Source organism: Cyclopterus lumpus, chromosome 7 (assembly GCF_009769545.1).
Source record: "Cyclopterus lumpus isolate fCycLum1 chromosome 7, fCycLum1.pri, whole genome shotgun sequence".
NCBI lineage: Eukaryota > Metazoa > Chordata > Actinopteri > Perciformes > Cyclopteridae > Cyclopterus > Cyclopterus lumpus.
In genome coordinates, this window is record NC_046972.1 from 5,097,238 (window position 1) to 5,119,325 (window position 22,088).

Here is a 22,088-nt window from a genome sequence, read left to right on the forward strand (position 1 = left end):
TATACACACACACACACACACACACACACACACACACACACACACACACACACACACAGGTTACAACTCATGGATACTAGTCACTCAGAAGGAGAAGGGACAGGCACTGGGAGAGGAGGCGGCCATTGCTCACAGCTCACTCTGCCGAGACGGTTCAGATCAAAGAGCACCGGCCAGGGGGGTCCGAGGGTCCGGACAGGAAGCCACGAAGCACGGATTTGCTTCCTGTCCGGACCAGTTTGGGATTTTAGCGTGTGTCAATGCATGGTTTCATTTGTTTTATTATTTATTTTTTATTTTAAGTTTTATATTTATATATAAATATTGAACCATTCAAAGTGCCTGGGGAGGTAGTTCCATGTTTTGGCAAAGGGAGAACACGCCATTATCAAACGCAAGTTCATTTGATTGTAATTGTAGTTTTTGCAATTTTCAAGCGGTGTTCTTGAAATATGGGATTTTAACATGTTTTAATAAACAGATTTGTGTTCTTCTTACTTTGCTTTTTTGAAGGTTTTCTTTTTGTTGTTTAGGTGTTGAATTTCTTATGTGTTGACATAAGAAATTGTGTTGCATGTTTTAAGTTCCAGGGGCAGCCAAGAGCGGACACACACGAGGAGGAGGAGGAGGAGGAGGAGGAGGAGGAAGAGGAGGAGGAGGGAGAGGAGGAGGAGAGGACTGACGAGGGTTGTCAGGCTGCAATGACTATCACCAGCATCGAAGGACAGGAGGAGGAGGAGGAAGAGGAGGATGATGATGATGCAATGGAACATGGTGGCATGGCGCTGGATCAGATTCAGAGCAGTGACCAAAACTGTTTGCAGCAGCCATGTTTGTAGTTTTAAATGTGATCTTAGCTGGAACGTTTTCTGCACATGGACCAAACGAACCAAGCTATCCATTATTTTATTTTATTTTTTCCCCACATATTTCAAATTGCTTGGGTTTTCAATTCTCAAATATGTACATAATTAATGTAGATAATAGATCAACAAACGCTAAAATGAATAAATATTAAATTAAAGAAATTTCTTTTAAATTAAAATGAAATATTTTAATATTTTATTGTGAAAATTATAATAAAAAAGAAAAACTAAGTAAATGCATAAATTGATGTTAGTATTATATTAGATATAATAGATTAAAAATGTGCAGGTACTCAATAAATAGAAATATATTTCACACTGACACAAATTATTGTATTAATTTGAGGCAAACACACACATTTTTTATTTAATTTATTAAGGTGACAATTTCTATATTACACATCTTTCATGTACATCGGCAATTAAACAGGAAAAAGAAAATATAGTGTTACCATAAACCTCTTAAACCTTTCTTTTACAAAAGCAAATTTGTTATTGACACCATTTACAAGTTGTTTTCATATACAGGAGAGTGAGAGTGGTTTAGTTGCACATGGAGGATTCCGAAAAAAAATTAAAAATTAAAAATAGAAAGCGGTGAATTATGATATTCACACATTTGTTTAACTTCTACATCCCTGGGATTTAAATGTGTGATCGACCCAGAACACGATTTAAACAATACTCTGAAAAAATGTAAATAGGCAACTTTACCTATCACCTTTTAATCAAGATACATTCGTTATATTACACTGATTTTTGTCTCAGTAGTTGTTATCCCGGCTGAAGCCACAATTAGCCTTCGGGAAGAAAAGGCCGTGTGTCATCAACTCGAGTGTTTTAGCTTTTCCACACCGGTGCAGCTTCTTCAAAAGAACTCGTCAAACTCCTCGTGGTCTCACTTCTCCACAGCCGGGCCGAGAAGGACCGACCAGGACCGGAGTCCACAGGATCAATTTGAACCAGAAAGCCCACATCAATACATCAATAATCTAGTGTGAGCGTCATGTTGGTTTAAAAAGAAGAAAAAAAAAGAAAAAGGATACCTGATGCCTGGAGGAGGAAATAAGGCAACCTGAGGGCTAATGACAAACATCTCACCACGCATGTGGAACACGAGCTCAGAGTCACGAACAACCAGGACTGGAGGCCCCACATGCTGAAGAAAGAGGTGGAGGGATATTTGTAGTTTTTAAAGTGCTGTGCTTTGTCAGGTCTACAACTCCTGCATGTTCCTCAGTAACCACACCCGTCTTTTCAGTGTGCAATTATCCAATTAAAAAAAAAGAAAAAAAAGAAAGAAAAGAGGATACTTCAAAACGAGCGACCACACCACCATGTGGGTTTGTGTGTGTGCGTCTGTTTTCATAAGGACGAATCATATTCAAAGTATGCACGTCTTGAACACATCTTCCAAATTGAAAACATAGCCACGTGCATAATTTCACTGCGTTCCAGACATTCATTTTGAAGCAGTATCTTTGTCTGTTAAATGTGACCGTTATGAAGTGAAAATACTGAAAAAAGGTACATTTTCTTTAAAAAATAAAAATAAAAAAAGTCCAGTGAGTAGGATTCAGGGGGAAATATTGGTAGATATGGAAAAATTCACAACTATGACTACAAATAGTTTTTCGTTAGCTTAGAATGAACCCTTCCCATCTTCGTAGAGCTTTTGCTTGTGGTTCCCGAGTCTTGAAGTCAATGTTTGTTTTATTTGTGACTATCTTGTATAACAAAACGTGCCACAGAGCGATTTCCTGCAGAAGTGACTTCTTTGATTTCCCGAAATCAAAAGGAAATAGCCTGGCGTCTTTTGTTGAGCGAACCAGGGCACTGCTGACTTCCTGCCAAAATAAATACAGCATCCCTGAACCGGTTCCCCTCCCGGACTCGTTTCTAGTCACCCAGAACGGATTCAAACGGTACCCGAAGGCCACCGTAGTGGGTGGGGTATTCAGTTGGTTGCAATCTGCTACCTGACCACTAGATGCTGCTAAATCCTACACACTGTTCCTTTAAAGTGTAAAAAAAAAAAAAAAAAGTTTTAAAACACAACACTGCATCTCTTCACCCCCCCCCCCCCCCAATGATTTCTAAATTTCGCATTTATTTTTCCTTCATTTATTTAAAAATGAGGTTAAAACTATCACCTTCCTTCAAATGCTACATATGTATGAGGAGCTACTTGTTTTGCAAAATGTCTGCATTCAAAATGTCATTAAAGATATTACCCAAACAGTTTTATTTGTTTTTGGTTTGACTTGCATTTGGTGTTTTTTCACTGTTCACTATATTTTTTTAAGTTTATTTTTGTAATTTTTTTTTAAAGTCAAATACTCAATACACTCAAGTCATCTTAAAATACTTACTTCAACCACACTGAATTTCCTGTCTTTAACAAGTGTGTTTGATGCTTATATATAAAGAGGAATATCTTTACTCCAATCCAGGAGGTCCCATTCCCCGTCACAGTTTACAAACACTGTCCCTATAAAACTAGGGTCAGATTACGTTCTGTTGAAGTCCTTCACAGCTCCCAACACTATAAATAATGGAGGCACCAATACTTTGAAAATTACCGAGTGATTCGCATATCAAATACTCCAGAACCGGGAACAGAAAAGGGGTTCTCCCGCATCAGGCGTGTCGCCCCAAATCTCTTTACAGCAACAAGATGGTCTGTTATTGAAGCATTCATTTTGGGGGTGGAGGGGTGGGCACGCCGTAAACTAATCACATCATTTACTATTGTCACATGTTACCGTTCAAAAAGATCCACTTTAGCCATGAGCAGACACGCAGATCGAAGTGAGAGAGATTTGAGGATGGGATGGACACTGACAATGATGTGGATGATGCCAGCAAAAGAAGAAAAGAAGAAAAATGGATGAAACAATCTTAGAGCAACAAAGTTCGCTTTTTTTGGGGTGAAAATCAACCCTGTTTGGACATTTACAAGTTGCTTTAATGCAGAGCAACTCAATAAGAAGAAATCAGGAAGTCACTAATGTTAGAACCCGTGACCCTTCCGGTCGAACACTGGTGGTATTTATTCCATCGCACTCCTGCAGCCGCGATGCCAGCCTCTCCCGGTTGCTCTCACTCCTGTCCGAAGCCTTCCGTCTCCTCGATGGCAAACATCAGCTTCTCCTTCATTTGCTCGTAGCTCTTGTAGGGCGGCAAGTCCAGCCTGTTGAAGCTGGGAGGGTTTAAAATGCATTTGTTCAGCTTGGCATTGGGCTCACTCTCCTCAGGCAGTACAACTCCTCAAGAGCTGAATGGGCATCATACGTGACTGATGTGACCCATAAAGAACAACATTTCTCCTGGTCTTTTTCTTGTTGCTGGCTGAGATTATATACACAAGCAAACAAACCAAACTATAGCAGGAGTCACCACGGCGTGTGTGTGTGTGTGTGTGTGTGTGTGTGTGTGTGTGTGTGTGTTCTAGTCTGGTTTGCATGAACTCACCACGTGTGACTCCTGGGGAGCCAGTTTTCTTTTCCCACCTTCTCAATACAGAACTTCTGGGGACCGTTGCTTCCTGTAAAGTGGAATGGAGGTCAAGGTTCAATTCAACACACCATCGCCAGACAGTTTTAAGAAACTGGGACAAAACCAATCTGATGCCACTGAACAAAAAAAAAAAAAAAAAAAGAAGCAGAACAGACGTCCTCGCTGAATATTCCATGAAGCATTATCCACACTCTGGTCTAGACACATATTTCAGCTGCATTTGGAATGCCATGCCATCTGATATGGTTATAAAAAGCTGGAGTTATTACCCATAAGGTCGGCAAAGCCTCCGACAGGCAGGCGACAGGTCCCGGTGACAAACTGCAGCAGCCTCATCCTCTTCTCATTGTCCATCTCCTTTATAAACTGCAGAACAAAGTGGCGTCATTTAACAGCACCATAAAGAAAAGGACGATGAGGGGAGAAAGATGGTTCAAGGGATAGGGATATATATATATATATATATATATATATATATATATATATCTCTGTCCGTTAATGTAAAAGGTTTATTAACAGGTGACGGCTGCAGACGCACACCGACCTGCCAGAACCAGATGATCTGTTTGCTGCTCCGAGCGTAATGTCTGTAGATGGTGCTTCTTTGCCAGTCTGCAAGGTCGATCTCCTGCATACCACACAGCATCACCTGTAACAGGACACACGTTTATTAATAGCAAAAGATTCATTTGTATTTTTTTAATATATATATATATATATATATATATATATATATATATATATATATATTCCATCAGCTCTCACACACACACACAAATTAAATGTACAGCACAAGAAGTTCAGATGTCAGACCGGTCTCGTCACCATAACACATCAGGTATCACATAAATGATAATCCATACCTCGAGCTCTTTAGCATCAAAGTACTGCAGGTACTGCTGAGGGAGGACTTCGTTGAAGCCTTCAAAGAAAGCCTGCGTCTGCTCTTCCACTCCTCTGGACATCCTCCACTCTGCTACCAGCCTGCAGGGGGCGACAGAGGCAAATAGTCACATGTTACACTCCCTCATCATACACTCCCTTAACATTAGAAATACAGAGCTATATTACATTATAGGTTTCACGGAGTAAAACCAAAAGTAAAACCAAGCTCACATGATGAAAATTACTGAATTATATCAACAATCCACCTGATGTACTCCTCCTTGTTCTCCTCCGTGACCTGGAGGTCTCCTCCTCCTGTTTTCAGCTCATGGGTGGAGATTTCCCCCAAGATCTCTTTGTCAACAGAGAAGAACATCTCCAGCCCGCACTCCTCGATGTTGTTGTCCCTGAAGGGCAGCACAGACAATTACAGCACAACTGCTACAACACCGTACGCCATCCGTTTGCCAGATATGACAAGACGTGTCCATCAAATTGAAAGATGTTCAAACTCTTTGAAGAGTTGTAGCAGGAAGGGGGGGGGGGACGACTTTCTTGCACTGATTGTTTAATGTTCTTGTCCAATGTTGCACCACCCGCCATGACAAATTCCTTTATGAAAACATACTTGGCAATAAAGGGTTCTGATTCTGATCAAGAATCCTCAAACACATTCAGGGAGATAAAAAAAACGAGGCCGCTGTGTCAGATACCCAAATTAACTTTTGAGTAAAGCATGAAATACAAAAACATTTTGGAACCCGAGATGCACAACAACGTGAACGATCTAATACCACAAATCGTACTTCTATTATTTCATGATTAACCACAGAGTGAGGAAGGTCCATCTTGTTGTACCACACGGCTCTCCGTACTCACTTGATCCACATGAGGGAGTTGTAGAACTCCGGGTCTATTGACTCCAGGTCTTTGAGGGCCAATGGCTTGTTCAGGATGCGCTTGTAAAATGGCAGTGAGAAACCAGTGTCGATGAACTTGCTGTGGAAAAGAGCCTGAGGGGGACAGAAAACCACACACACACACACACACACACACACACACACACACACACACACACACACACACACACACACACACACACACACACACACACACACACACACACACACACACACACACACACACACACACACACACACACACACACACACACACACACACACACACACACACACACACACACACACACACACACACACACACACACACACACACACACACACACACACACACACACACACACACACACACAACCACACACACACACACACACACAGTTTTCTCTTCCATGGTTTCCGTTATCAACACGTCTCCGGCGACGCAGCATTACGATGAACTTTCTTGACTATACTACGTGACATAAACAAACACATTGCAAAAAAATTATAATAATAAAAAAAGACTAACCATGGCAATGAAGCGTCCTATGAACTTGAAATATTTGAGGTGGTCAGGGTTGATGTAGGAGGCAGGGTTGATCTGGAGACAGTAGTTATCTTTCCCGGCATATTCGAACAGGCAGTACATGGGGTTCAAAACCTCATGAGACAGTAGGAAGAACCACTCCCTGAGAGAGGACGATGGCACAGAAATGAGGACAGGACATCGCCACATAGCTCACAGCATAAACGGGAGGGATAGTTCCCTTTAGTGCAGTTACAGAAGGAGTAGTAAACACATTCGTGTTACAACATTTAAGAAATAACCCTCTCAAAAAGGTATGGAAAGGGAATTTTGACGTAAAGGTTTTGGAAAAGAGAAATATTTTCAGTTTAATTTAGTTAACTAACACTGTCAATATCTAAATAAGTATTAATGAGGACCAAGGCAACTACAATAAACAATACATTTACCTGGCAACGCCTCCGTAGTCGAGGCCTTCTTCTCCCGGGAAGATGATCCATAGCCTCCTACGCAGATCTTGAGCATTGAAACTCATTATCTAAAATATAAAATAGAGACAATGCATTGATGGGGTTCATCACTGCCACCAAAATAACATTTCTATTTATCATTGCTTAAGGCAAGGCACTCAAGTAACTCAGTGTGAGCGACGACATACAAGTAGTGTTCAAGTATAGAAAAACAAAACTAAGTTATAAAGAAGACCAGTTAAAAAAAAAATAGTATAACAGTTAAGAGATTACTTCTAAATAATAGGTTATGTTGTAACTGTGGCACCAAGAATGTACCATTCTAAAATAACTCATTAATTAGTATTAGTTTTTATTACACAGATTAATTGTGTGTTACAAACAAGGCGACAGACATCACTGGTAGAGGATAATATCAGTGTTCAGTGAGCTCTGTGTGACTGGCTGCTGGGGCGGGACACTGTACCTGCTGGAAGGAGTCCTCAAACAGGGTTTTTCTGGTTACCGTGATCTTGATGTGTTGAGGCATCGACAGTTGCTGAGGGAAAGAAATTAAAATGGGGAACGCATCAAAGCACGTAGTCACGGTATGTGCTTTTAGTTGACATGTGACATGTTGGATTGGGCAATCGTGTGCCATAATGTCAAGACTCAAAGTGACCTTGGCAGTAACCTCCAACAGCACAAAATATCTACAACTTTGTTTGGCTCCGAGCATGAACGGAGGCGCGCTGCTGTACTCCCCGAAACCCCAGGGTGGCGTAAAAAAACAACTGTGAAGAATCTCAATAAGACGAGGAGTGGAACCCGGAGATAAGCCCTGAGGCTGTACGTGGAACCGGTCTAAAGTCATGAACTAAACTCCAAGGGTTGTAATGATCTGTAAATTAATATCTCATATTCGTGAGATGAGATTACTTTATCGCCTTTGTACAAGTCAAGTATTAAAAAGCATTGTAAAGAAACAGGTTGAATATCCTGTAAACAATGTTAAGACCTCTTGTTTCTAAAGCGTTTAAAAACTAAATTACATCGACATGCAAACAGTGCTTTTATCAGTGAACCTTTTGACATTCTTGACTCAAAAACTCAGGTTCACGACCACACGCCGGCATCCTAAATTAAATAAGCAGTCTACTGAGGCTCATGATTGATAAAGCTGGAGGAGAAACACTCCAGGACAACGACCCAGGAATCCTGTCAAACCGCTCCAACTCTTACCTGGCACCAGAATCTGAAGTACTGTACTTTGGCTTTGAAGTCTCGAACGTAGGTGATCTGAGGTCCGTTTTCACTGTGAAGGTAAAGAAGCACAGACAGACTCTTAATGTGTTTTAATACCTTAAAGCAGGATACATTGTTATCTTAACTTGTCTAACGATCAATCCATGATGTCTATCCCCGGCAAAGGGATGAAAGTATGTGTGAAAATGTTTGAAATGAAAATTTTTTTTAAAAAAAAGGTATTTAACAGAAAAAGTATTTAAAAAGTATGCCAACAGAAGCCCCATTTCTCTCCTTACTGAACAAAAAAAGTATGATTTTGTATTGAAAGTGCGGAGCTGACAGTTAAAGCGACAGGTGCTTGAACGGAGCGTTTCAGACACAAATATATTCAAAGTATGAGGAAAAAATAAAGTAATTTTTGAACATTGAAGCATGTAAACATGTTCCGGCAGCAACCCGTAATACAAGTATGGAAACGAGCTAAAGAAGTCTCCTTTAAAGTTCCCGTCAGTTTGTATCGTCACACTCGGATTCGCTTCCACCAAACAGTTTTTTCCACTGCTGGAACCATAACAAGGTAATTACTCTCCAGTTATATTATGAGCGAGTTCAGCGACAGTGACTCATCCAGAGATCTGCGTAAACACAACCACCTCGTAGAGTACAGTTGCTGGTGCTGCATGTTCAATAAGTGTCAAATACTTTAGGGTGACGCAAATTAGTAGAATATTAAAGAAAACATCCCAATTAACCTCAATTAAATATTTTAGTCTCAACACCAGCTTCGTCTTGGGCACAAACACTTTGGTTTTCTCTGGCTGACACACTCATCAGTTAATTATTTCTGGCATGCAGAAGTGCTGGAAAGATTACAGGCAGAGAGTTATTGACGGTCACGTCTGGCAAAAATGAATCCAAGAAACAATATTTTTAAAAGGAGCTACTAGTATACATGTGATACTGACAAGTCCACCCAGAATCCACCCCAGTTATTTAGTCTGAACTCTCTTCATCGGTTTCAACCTCTTGGTGATTTCCTGACATTCCTTTCAGAATATCTTCACTACAGGAAGCATTCGGTTGTTAAAGGCGTTATGGTACTATGGGGAGTCCTTTGTTAAGCAGGTTTGATGGCGAAATCTTTTTGTGTGCAGGAAGCAGACAAATCTGCAAGCTCATATTATTTTATTTGCTTGGACGGATGGTTTCCCCTCTGGGTTTAGACAGAACTCCAGCAACTATCTTAAATAGAGGCATGGCTGCAGGTGATGTGGAACTTTCTGTTGAAGCCACTGTCGCGTCCGTATTGAACGAACCGGACAATATATATTTTTGCTAAAAGAATAATAATAAACTGTACTTAAAGCTTTTCTTGATGCATTTGCTGCATTTACAACAGGATTTAGTTTGGTGTTTCGCTTTTATTGGTTGGAGCTCTATCCAATTGGGTCGAGAGATCTTATTTCATGATCAGAGATTACTTGATGCCAAAGTAATAACGTTGTGTGATTCTTAAGTCTCAATCTTTTTGAGGAAGCAGAAAACAGAAAGGTGGGACTTACAGTGAGGATTTTCCAGTGCGAGGGTCGATGTAGGTGGTCGCTCTCCTGTTGTGGTCTACAAAGTAGGGAATACCGTCCACGGTGAACCTCATCTCCCAGCCCTCTGGGAGGGGCTTGTCATTAAGCAAACTGGAACAAATAAATAAAGATGAGATCAACATTTAGTGACAAATTGTTTCAGGAGAACCTAAAGTGATAATGAATAGTGGAATAACCAGACTGACCCCTGTGTTCGTGGGTCCTCCCACTGTGTTGCTCGCGTAGGGTGATGTACAAAATAAACTCTACCAGTCGAGTCAGTCCTCTTCTCTAAAAAGACACAGGACCAACAACATAAGAAATAGTCGATTTTTTTAAACTTATGCACTCATAAAAATCCATTTGGGGTGCACACACACAAAAAACCTTAAACTTCCTTTGAAGGTTCTTATGTTTACTGTCAGGTTAAACGAGGTCTCAGAAGCTGTAAAGTTCTTACCCCATCCATGTGGCAGAGGCCCGAGGGGATCAAACTCCTTATTCTGAGTGGCTGACACCGGGTCTTGTTGCTACACAGCGGAGAATCAGAACAATTCGTAAGGATCAAAACCCCACTGACAAGTACAGTCTTGTGTGATTTGATGCACAAACAAACGAAGGAAGTAACTTTGGTTATCCGACCGTAAATGTCCCGAACACAAACATGTTGCTGCAGACAATGTCATTATGTTAAATCAACTATAACCTTGTTCTGCCTACTAACAGAAACTGGGCTTCAGTGTGCATTGAATGCATGTAGTGAAAAATCGGCATCATGCAAAGATTTCTAACTGGCAAAACGGTTTCAAAACACTTGAAGCTCATGAACTCGCGAAAGGTGACGCACGGCTGTTTCCTCACAGGAGGACCAGAGGGCTGTTTTGCAATGACCCGCTCCCGCATCCAGAACCACATGAGTAAGATGAAGTCTCACCCCGAATATGAACCTCTGGTTGAACTGCTGCATGGCTCCCTGCAGCTGGCTGCGCTGGTGCTGCCACTGCTCGTAGTTACGCACCGTCTCCATCGTGGGGCGCTGCCACGTTGTGGTTCGCGTCATGTGATCGACAAAGTAGACACGCCCCATCTGGTCCACGCGGCGCTCCCAGCTGAGGACAACGAAAAAGAGGGAGGACATTAAGAGACGACAGGTAGACCGGCTCCAAACGTAGCGATCTCAAAGTCAATATTTAAACCTATTAAGTCTAGCTCAGGGGAGTTTAAGAATATACACTTTGTATACAACTTGATAAAACATTTGATTACCAGCCATGTCAAGAAAGAGGCAGAAAAAAACAAAACACAAACATGTTCAGAAAGAAGAGAATAGTGAAGTAAGGCCGCTATGACGTGATCCACACGGTGTGTGTGGCATTGGGCTCGGTTCTGTAAATGAGTCACAGCTCAGGAATAAAGTAAAGTATCAATGTGGGGGATGAACAGTGCACAGGATGTAGCCGCAAGCTGCTCTTTGCAAATTACACAATTAAAACACAGGCCGATGGCAAAAACTAAAAGGGAGAACAATCAAAGGGGCTGTAGTGATGGGAGTCAACACCGAAACACCCCTTGTAGGGCTTGTACATCCATCCTATGTAAACATCGATTGGGGACAAACTGCGTGTGAAAATTGATACGCACAAGCATTTTCGTGTACACAAACCAGAGCTTTTCACCAAAAGGCATTGTGGGTATCGCAAGGGTAGTATCTCAAAAATACCATACCTTTTCTTTTTACTTTTAGTACCTACAACAGCTGCCCTCACACAGTACCTACTGTTGCATTCAATTAGGAGATAGTGAACTTTGACCCTCTTGCTCGTATATCTGCTTCCCAAAGGATTGTCATAAGCAGACTGGCTCTCATATTGCAAAATGCGCCGTATGTAGTATAACATACTAGTGTTTGTATGGTAATTTGGGTATTAGAAAGCACAGTTAGATACACATACTACTTGATATGCCAGAAAAATATTTAATACGTCCCAGTACCTAGAATGTCAAATACCAGAAATACCAGGATGCCCGGCTGCATTCGATCGCATTTTGCAGTACGCAGACCGACATGCTTTTCAAGAGGGTCAAAGTTCAGAGTGTCATGTTCTGAGGAAGTGGTTTATTTTAATTGATTCCAACAGTGTGTAATTTTCAAAGGCAGCTGCAGTATGTACTTTTTTTTCTTTTTCTCAAGAACAGCTCCCGTTCAAACTATCACCCGTCTTCCCTGCCTTTCACAGGTGCATTGCTGCAACCAACTGTAGCATGTATCCTCCATCATCATCATCATCATCATCATCATCATCATCAATTCTGATGAGGTTAACAAAACTGCTAGTCAGAATGATTGTGTTGGTGAAATACAGGAACAGCTGACAGCAGCTACTGTAATTACCAGTACATGGAAATAACATAACCAGTACTACCAGTATGTAGTAACCCTGTGTTTGAAGATGGAGAGACCCTCTTGTTTGATCTCCAAAACTATTCTACTCTGGAAACAGAACCCATTGAACTTCAAGCGAAAGAGCCCTCTGCGTTTAGGAAAAGACAGATCAAAAAAAGGAAGGATTATTTTACCCAGGGGGCAGCGGTTCAGGGCGCTCCCACGATGTTCTCTTTTCCACATGGTCGACGAAATACAGCCGGCCGTTTTGATCCACCCTCTGCTCCCATCTAGATGAAACAACCGCAATAAAAAATAAAAAAAAACTGTCAAGGGCATTGGGTAATGGTGCAAGTCCGACTCACAAACACGAGTCAGACTACAAAGAGGCAGAAAAGAAATGATGCTGCCACAATGACGACACGCCTCAAAAGAGGTGTTAGAGGGAATTACAAAAGGACAGCGACGATGGCCACATAACCACTTAATGCTCAGTCACACCTGCGTGGCTTTCTACAGGTCACATGTCACTCTTTCCTCTTCATAATGATATGTTCTAAGTTTGAAAACATTTCTCCAACCCTCACATTTGTCGTTTATGCTTGCTCTGATACATGGTGTGTGTTTTTTAGATCTCTTCTTATGGATTCCAGTGAAGGTTTGATGTGACATCTAAAACCAATCCGACCAGAAATCCCACAATCCTCACTGCTGTACCATTACGTCATTACGCGTGAACCGTTTGGGCGCCAATTGGTGTGATGATTGTATTACTGATGGCTGTGAACAACCTGCCTGTCGGGGAGAATAAAGATTATTAAAGCAGGAGCAAGCGCTTGATTTTGGACAGTATTTGGCAAAGTATTTTGGCAAAGGGAGGTGCACAACCATCTTGATTCGTATAACAGTCAATGGGAACGGCCTCCCTCTGAAATGACCATTGATTGGACAATAACTCTAGTGACACACACACTTCTATGTATCCAGAAATGGCCTCGGGATTTAAGTTTGCCTCGTTGCTGCATAATTGTTGGGGTGGTGTTAATGTTATCCCAGAGTTTGATACACTCTACTTTTGGCCCAAGGATGACCCAATTTCTTCGTAACACACTAATCCCCTGCTGAGTGGTTAATTGATTTTTTTCTTCTTCTTGAAGTTTCTGTTGATGAAGTTAGTGTTTTTGTAACTTGCCTTTGTGTCTATTAAATCACACAATGCTGCAAAACATATGATCAGTAGTTTGGATCGGGCACTATAACCGTACTATTGCTCACCATGACATTAGGAGGTCACGTAAAACTGCTAACTCGATCATATTAATGACACCTTAAACTTGCATAAGTGAAGGTTGGGTCAAAAAACGAATAAATTGTTATGATTATTCTTTAATATAAAAAAAACTCCCTCAGTTCTTCTGGAAATATTGCAAAAAAGGAGAGCTAACCCGGGGGGCAACGGCCCGGCGTTGACAGCGGGGACCCCTGGGGTGACAGAAGGGGTGCCGGCAGGGGTGATGGCAGGGAGGACAGCAGGGGTGATGGCAGGGAGGACAGCAGGGGTGACAGCAGGGGGGACAGCAGGGGTGACAGCAGGGGGGGCGCTGCTGGTCGGCTGTCTGGTTGCTGCGGCTGCAGAGCCGGAGGCCGGCAAAGAGTTCCTGTCGGATCCTGCCGATGGACTCGATTCTGGGGCTGCCGAGTGTTCTGAGGCCGGTGTTCGAACCGGCGTGTCAGAGCCCGACTGGCCATCGCTGCCGTCGGCTGGTGCAGAGCCGTTGCTGGAAGACGCTGAGGAACGAATCAGACGTCACTGAGGGTTAAATTGTACCTAAAACACTACTCTTTATAGAGGAGGACCGGTAGATGAAAGACCATTTTGAACAGTGTCTGGAGCCGACCAGAACGGGACCCTCCTTCAGTAAATGTCTGACCTGGAGAAGAGGCGGGTCTGCGCGGGGTTGGGGGTGGAGGTCTGGAGGGCCTGGGAGGTCGGAGAGGCCTTGATGACACCGAGGGAGACCCCGAGCTGCTCACTGACCTCCGGCCACTGGGAGACGACCTGTGCTCCACGCCATCCACCACTGGGGAGCTGTCTCGACTCCGGCTGTGAAGAAGAAGAAGGAGGAGGAGGAGGAGGAGGAGGAGGAGGTTCAATGGGGATAAATAAAGCAGCAACCAGAGATGGAACCAGTGTGACTCGACTGAAGACAGAAGCGTCCGCCGTACCTTACGGCATGATCCCCGTTGGTTTGGGAATTCCCATTTGATGTATCTGAGGTGAAAACACAGAACAGGAATGAAGCAGAAAGCAGCTGTTCACAGAGAAACAAAGAAAAACATAAATCTGTTCAGTTTGCTACTTTTTTTTCTTTTTCACTCGACAAGTGCAGTGAAATAACAGTATTTCTTTCAGTTGAAATGACAAATAAACCAATAAAAAAAATATATATACACATCAAACAGGCTTTTGATGTCCAGCTTGTGGCCCTCCTGTAACTCACTGTGGTGGTCAGCCTCGGCCGTGGCGAACGCCTCGGAGTCGACGGTCAAGCCGTCCAGGCAGACGGACAGGTCCCCCACCACATCCGACTGGTCTCGGTCTGCACACAGCTGCAGGGTCTGCACCACCTCGGAGACTGCGTTGGGACGACGACAACACAAGATGGTCAACTGAAAATGTAACGCCCCGGGGGATACTTTGAGCCAATCGCTATCAAGATAATAATAGAATAAAATTAGAACATTGCTAATATTCTATTCTATTAATATTGACCATCTCATGCTGGTAATAGTAGTCCCATACTTATGCGGCAGGACATTACAGTTTGAATTCTGATGAAATGATGGAAATGAGTGTGAGGAACAAGACAAACGCCAACAGCTCTGCTGGTCCTGTTCAGGCTGACTGTTGTTCTTGCTCGTGTAATCGAGGGCTCATGTTCACATCTACAGAGGAATATGTATTTACAGAGGAATATGTATTTACAGATGCGGTGATCGGTGTGTATTTTCCTGCTCTGTCATGGAACACCATGGAGTGGGAAAAAAATAAAAGAACAGCAGCCTCTCAGGAATGTGAACTGGAGTTCCTCATCGATTGTTTTTTGATTTTGCTCTGAAAAGAATCAGATAGCACATTCTGTAAATGCGTTTAGATACTTCCTGTATCTTTAGAAGAGGACTCAACAGCCTCAAGCTTTTCCATTACAACAAAACATTGTCGATTCTGCATTTTGTCATCAACGCTCAACCCAACAGATGCACACCAGACGGGGCTCCGCCCAAATCTCTGGTGTGGACAAATCAACCTCTGGAAACATAATTTCAAACAGCTGTTTGAAATAATCTTAGTTTAAGTGCGGATACGGCAGTACAGGTTTGGTCAGTTTAAACAACTGCACATGCTGTTAGTTGAAACTGGGCCACGCTCATCCAGAAGGATTTAGAAAATAGTCAGCAATTTGGTTGAAAATGTTTTTCAAAAAAAAATGCTTGTTTACACAGATGAGACCGACTGAAAGTGTATCTCTAATAGTTTGCACCCAAAATGATAATTTGTATATCAATGCCTTACCTTGAACCTAAAATAAGTGGAGCAGCTCTGTGTGTGTGTGTGTGTGTGTGTGTGTGTGTGTGTGTGTGTGTGTGTGTGTGTGTGTCATACACCCACTTTTCATGTCGTTGGACTTGAGCGTGTCACTGACGTCCAGCGTGGCCATGCCCAGCAACACGTCGGACTTCAGGGTCTGGTGGCTCCACACACGAAACACGAGTTTGCTGAACGGAGTCACAATCCTGTTGGGACAGACAAAGCGTTGATACTTTTGGCCGCCAGAAGCGTTTCATTTCAATTATATTTTTGCGAAACTAAGCGATATTGCTCACAGCAAGAAAAGGATTCAAAATCAACTTAGACTTCAGTGGAGTGCCTCCCCAACCCCAGAGGTGGCGGACCTTTCGGCAGGTGACACCCCACTGTTCTGTTCACAGGTTCAAAAAGTGAAAGCTGCTCGGGGTTGGCCGACCGGTGTGAGCAGCAAAAGTCTTTCTCTTGATGTGAAAGCAACCCACGGACAATGACGTTCAGAGGCTATTCAGGGACAACGAGGGTCCATAACCAGCACTATGACAGTTGTTTAGCTAGCAACCGCATGGGGAAAAAAAAAAAAAATAACACATCTGCAGGCACAGGTCCGATTACACCCCATAGTAAACACTTGTTACATAATAACTGGGGCAAAAGTAACTCTATATTAAGAAGGTCACCGTGCACAGCAGAAGATCCATGACAGGCTAAAAGCAAGAGGACGCGTGTGTGGTGCGTGTGTGTATAAGAGAATATGCTGGACTGCAGGGAGTCACATGGTGTGCTAAATGTACAGTATACGTTTGGAAACACACAACACACAACACACACACACAATAACACACACACAGTAACAGAAGAGAGAAAATTCTTTCCAAAAACCAAGTCCTGGTGACTCATTCAAAAAAAGTGCTGCAGGCAAACCCTCTTAATGAGGATTGTATGTTACACCAGCAATTCTGAGCAAGAATAAGGAAGTCTATTTCTGAGTGCTTTTGGAGAACCTCCTCATGGTCCGGACAGTTTTTTTAGGAAATTGTGAGCCGCTACGCCAAAACGCTACAGTCAGCAGTGTTTCTTCTATTTTTTGCGTCAAAGAAAGCCAACCACCCAAAATAAATACACTGGTTTCACTCAATGAGCAGACGCTGCACCAGGACTATTGACGGACGCGTTGGTACACCTGGGCTGTCCCTCGCCCGGCTGTTCAGACAGCGATCACTACGCAACGGTTACTGCTCTCGTGCGTTTCCTTTGCCAGATTTCATTCCCGATGAGCAAGTTTAAGTTCTTATAACTGATAAAACTGACACTACGTGAGAACCTTCCGCACTTCTTGTACTGCGTCAATAGTGGCTTAAAACCAAGAAAGACAGGAGCTTTGTATTTCAACAAGGGCAATGCCAGGACTTAAAACAAAAGAAATGAAGCTTTCGTATACAACAGTTAGGGTCGTTCTGAGCTGCCTGGAATACCAGGCTGGTGACATTTAACACACTACGGAGAATAATAATTAGGGCAAGATGTCTATCAAAACCGACTAAATTGCCTCCAGGATGCTTTCTGGGAACAATTCAACATTAGAATTCACTCTGTGTGCCCTATGCGGCATATCCCAGCACAACATTCACATTTTTTAATCGAAGCAATAGAATAATGCGATTGTGATCATCATAAACACGATTACAAAACGGGGCTCGCATCCAATCAAGACGTTTGACTCACACAGTGATCGGCTGCTTCCATTGGGGCTGTGGGTGTTGTTTGCACTTCTCTGTCTTCTTGGACTGGCCGTCGACCGTCACTTCCACATAGGGACTGGGGCCGAACCAGTTCTTCCTGTTCTCTTTGAGTTTCGCCGACAGCACTGAAACAGGGAGAGGAAAAGCGTGCCAGTGGACAGTCGAGTCACGTTGGTGCAGAAAGAAAAAGGAAAAATGGTAAAAACAACAACTTTGTACACTTCTTAAATGAAGGGCAGAACAGGGGAAGATGACTGCAATGAAGCCTGCTTAAGTTCCCACAGTAGTAGGCCCTCGTCACGGTTACAGTGAGGGGAAAGCATAGGTGTTACTACATAACATTAACGATGGCTCCGTCCTATTCAGTCCCAGTGAGCCATGATAGTGTGAACGTGGGCCAGCACGCACAATAGCAGGACACTGAAATTGAAGCAGGTAAATAGAATTCAGCCATCATAAACCGTATGATCTTACACGTGTGCTTTTCCCAGTTTTATGTTAAAAAAAGAAATACCTATTATTGTCATCTTTTCACTGAAATAGCATCATGTTGAATGTAAAATGAGAAAAAAAAGAGAACAAAAATAACAGAAATGGCAGAACCGCTGTTCACGTTGTTGAAGACCTACCAATGATTTGTAGCTGTGCCTTCATCGGGTAACCGTTGGAAGTGCCTGTCTTGGTGACTCCACTTGCCATGACATAGGGCTGGGGTGAAGGCCTGCAGCGCAGACAACACATCATTACACATTGACACATCCCTCCCCGCTGCTGCAGATGTGCAGCATACAGGTGAGATCATTTAGAGCAGCAATATGACAGACTTGGAACTTGAAGGGCTGTACTGAATATTTTGAAGCTTCATTCATCATTTTCAATTCTAGAATCAACATTCGAATGCTCAAAAGAAACCTCAATACAAGATTGAGTGTACATTTTAAACTAAACTAGACAAAGAAGGGCTGGCCAGCTGGTTTGACCATGAAACCCCTCTTGCTGTTCTAGTTGCATCTAAATGACCTTGTGTGCACGTCCAATATGTGCACTCTCTTTTTTTACTTTGCACAAACAGTTTGCTGCCTTTCTGCAAGACTCATGAGGCAGTTTTAAGTAATCATAATAGCCCATGTGGCCCTCAGCTACATGAAATAATACCACTGCTGTATGTTTATAGGATATCAAGCTCCTTTTTTCTTTGGAGGCCAAATGGTAGAGGTCCCTTTGGACAAAAGTATCTGCCAAATGAATGTAATGTAATCCCGCTCTCATCCGGAGCATCAAACTTAAAAGATGGGGAGGCTACATTTTTCCTGGAATCCATCCATTAGCAATGAAACAGCATTCAATGGTTCACATTTGCATTCAGTATACCAAGATAAGAAGAACGGGTCAAAAATATAGAACAAGACACACAAAGTGAAACTAGCCTGCCACTCTGTTGAGAGTTACCTGTCAGATGAAACGTCATGTGAAAACACACAGGACGTGGCATCGTTACAGAAGGTAATAAAAGGAGACAAAGGTCAGGCCTGCAGCCTGTGAATTACGGCCTGTTTAAACCAGCGAGCGCTACATCCTCGACTTTAGAGCGACTCCAAAATACAGCCTGTGTCTACCCTCCTCCTCCTCTGTACCCGAGAGCCAAAATACACCTAATTCCAAACAAAACAACCACGTACACAACTGTAACGACGTAATGCCAGAGGGTCGCACCGTTATGCGTGCTATTAACATTTTTAGAAGCATTCGTTTAAACGGGTAATTAAACCGTAAGGGGAATCAGGTCCTGTGATCTTTCCTCAGACCATGTCAGTGCTCCCTGAATAATGAATGTTCCTCAGTCAATCCAGTACACACACGGCAGGGCAGAAGAAAGTGGAGGAGCTCCTGGGTAAACTTTTACTCTGCTACTGCTTTAGGCTCTGTCAATAATTTATAGCAACTGCTGACTTTGCAGCTTCGCGAGGAGGCCGTCTGTGTTCTGAAGACAAGGTTATTCGCTGAATATTAAACTTTACAATGGCCTGCATTGACTTGGATTTTGTTATTTCTGCAACAAGGCTAAATAACACAGGTCAGTAAATTGAGTCTGGTGATTCCGTGGCGATTTCAAATTGAATTTGAGCTCAAATGGCACCGTTTGCTTGACTGTAGAGCTCTGAAGTATGGTCTCTAATAGGACGTTGTGCACTTGGACTGATCACTTTTAAAAATACCACCTGAACTCCTGAAAAATCTCTCAAACTTGTCTCGGCTAAAATTATATTCTTAAGACAGTGAGGTCATTGGCGTGGTTAACTGATGGAAACGTACTATTCACACCACGACTGAGTGTACAAAACAATGGTCCACATCCCCAAAACAAACCTTTGTGATGGCTGACTATAACAAGTATTATGATGCTTTAAGGAAACAGCAGCCTAAAAGTCCTGTGTGACAATATTTCCCAGACAATACATACATAAGTGCAATAACACTTTTTCCAACCATGGATTGAATTTATGTACACCACAATAACAGCATATTATGTCATGTATTACTAAAAACCCTTATGAGATCACAAATAAGGTTTCAGATTTAAAAACTAATAATAATAATAATAATAATAATAATAATGGTCAGGAGATGTTGGATATGTTGTCATGGATTATTATTAATACTAAAAACATTTCCGATAGCAGGGCCGACCGCGTAAACAGCAGCTACTTCTTCAGCCACCAGATGACTAAAAATGTGACACTGCCTGTGAAGAACGACGGCGACAGACGAGGACAAACAACACACAAGCTGCCAAGTTGCTAACGCCTAATAACAACGACAATAAAAACCCATTGTGTCATTAACTTATTTCCGGTTTGCTTGACGTTCAACCACTGCGCTTGGTTGCTATCAGCAAAACATATTTCTTATCTTACATCATGTCTACAATGGACTGCATTGGGGTGGGAATGACTGCTGTATTTTCTTTCTTTCTTTCCCAAGACTTATTTTGTGTGATTCGAAAGAACGTAACGAAGAGCGCGAGACCAGCAAACTACCGGATATGTTTCATAATAATGGAGTTAGACGTACTGTCAGAACACGGAGCTTCACTAGTTACATTTTAATCCAACTGAACTGACGGTCAGCGTGTTTATTAGCCACTGACAACAACTGCCCCGACGTAATCATTCACGCATACCCTCTGAACGTCATTTCTTTTTCAGCATGCTAAACCAACGACCGTCGGCACAACTTACATAACGTTAAAACAACTCGAGAATGGACACCGAGCTAACGCTAACTCGGTTAGCCGCACAGTGGGGAACAGTTAGCTTCACCGCACTGGTGCTAAAACAGCCCATATGCGCGTGCGGCGGTGCGGTCCCGGGAGTCACGCCGAGAACATGTTGAATGTCAGCCGGTCACCAGTTTTGACAGCCCGCTGCCGTCCCAGCCTGGCTAACTGTTAGCCTACTAGCTCGTGTCATCGTCATGGCTGGCTGGAAATCCCAAAGTCTAACGGCTATGGGGGAGAAAAGAAACCAACAGCGAAATACCGCCGGTGAGAGCTATAGCTAGTCTTTTGGTAACCACTTACCGGGAACCGAGAGACGGTTGTAAAAAAAAAAAAAAACTGGAAACGCCGCGATGAACTCCGAGCCCTCGGTGCTGCGGGATGTTTAGGTTTCAGTCGGTGCTCCACTTCGAGGAAGAATAAACTTCCACCATCTTCGTAAACTCACGTCACGTGATCGAAACAAGGTGGGGCGCACGCTTCTGCCCCCCTCCACTGTGCGTTGTGATTGGATCAGAGTTGGGACAGGGTGGACCAATGGACGGCCAGTAAACACGATGACGCGTTCGGCGTCCCTATTCTAAAAATCTGAATGAATTACGTCAAAGGGATTTTTCAATTTGCCGTTGACGCACTTTTCGTTGTAGTCAAGTGAACAGAATACAACGAGGAATCAGCGTCTGTATCGGACTAAAACCAACATATATGTTATGCTGTACTTCCTCGCGGCACGTAAAGGCAGCATGGACTAAGATAAAACTGTACCAGACCCCTTTAAATTACATAATTGTGTATTCAACTTGCTATAACACTGGTTAATGTGAATGGCATTGTACCATCCTGGTATTCTCTCCTGTTTTTAGATTGTTCTATTACTATTGTTAGACACTGCGGTCCAGCTGCCTCCGACTACAACAGTAGATGGCATTGTGTACTTCATAGAAAATGCCCACAGGTTGCTGCTGCAGACAATAAATCAATCATTATCAGGCTCGTTTGTTAGAGCTGCGCCTCGCCTGGAATCCAGACGATAGCAGGCGGCCGCTGCAGGGGGCGTGGCCAAAAAAACAGTCCGGTCTCTGTCGGGACTCTGTCGGAGACGGGACTGTGCTCCCTCCACCCTCTCTC

At 42.9% G+C, this 22,088-nt stretch overlaps 1 protein-coding gene across 1 annotated transcript; it reads right to left on the bottom strand.

The window, feature by feature from the left end:
- Positions 1 to 1,221: 1,221 nt before the first annotated feature.
- On the bottom strand, positions 1,222 to 21,426 carry itchb (itchy E3 ubiquitin protein ligase b). The gene is made up of 24 exons (XM_034536777.1): positions 21,264 to 21,426; positions 18,313 to 18,404; positions 17,667 to 17,808; positions 16,026 to 16,150; positions 14,857 to 14,991; positions 14,582 to 14,627; positions 14,287 to 14,459; positions 13,801 to 14,143; positions 12,550 to 12,645; positions 10,907 to 11,081; positions 10,433 to 10,502; positions 10,179 to 10,263; positions 9,955 to 10,083; positions 8,387 to 8,459; positions 7,632 to 7,703; positions 7,145 to 7,233; positions 6,699 to 6,858; positions 6,150 to 6,283; positions 5,537 to 5,677; positions 5,249 to 5,369; positions 4,930 to 5,034; positions 4,655 to 4,751; positions 4,341 to 4,413; positions 1,222 to 4,068 (listed from the first exon to the last, which is right to left on the bottom strand). Exons 2-24 carry the CDS (start codon positions 18,380 to 18,382, stop codon positions 3,969 to 3,971), a joined length of 2,754 nt encoding a protein of 917 aa, XP_034392668.1. The 5' UTR covers positions 18,383 to 18,404; positions 21,264 to 21,426; the 3' UTR covers positions 1,222 to 3,968.
- Between the last annotated feature and the right edge of the window lie 662 nt (positions 21,427 to 22,088).

Bases quoted from the DNA above. Each gene is read 5' to 3' on its own strand.
- itchb (XM_034536777.1), bottom strand. From the start codon at position 18,382: ATGGCAAGTGGAGTCACCAAGACAGGCACTTCCAACGGTTACCCGATG. The intron at 10,084-10,178 runs GTCAGTCTGGTT...TATTTGTTCCAG, and splicing joins GAGGACCCACGAACACAGGG to TTTGCTTAATGACAAGCCCC. The intron at 5,035-5,248 runs GTATGGATTATC...GTCCTGTTACAG, and splicing joins TTGATGCTAAAGAGCTCGAG to GTGATGCTGTGTGGTATGCA.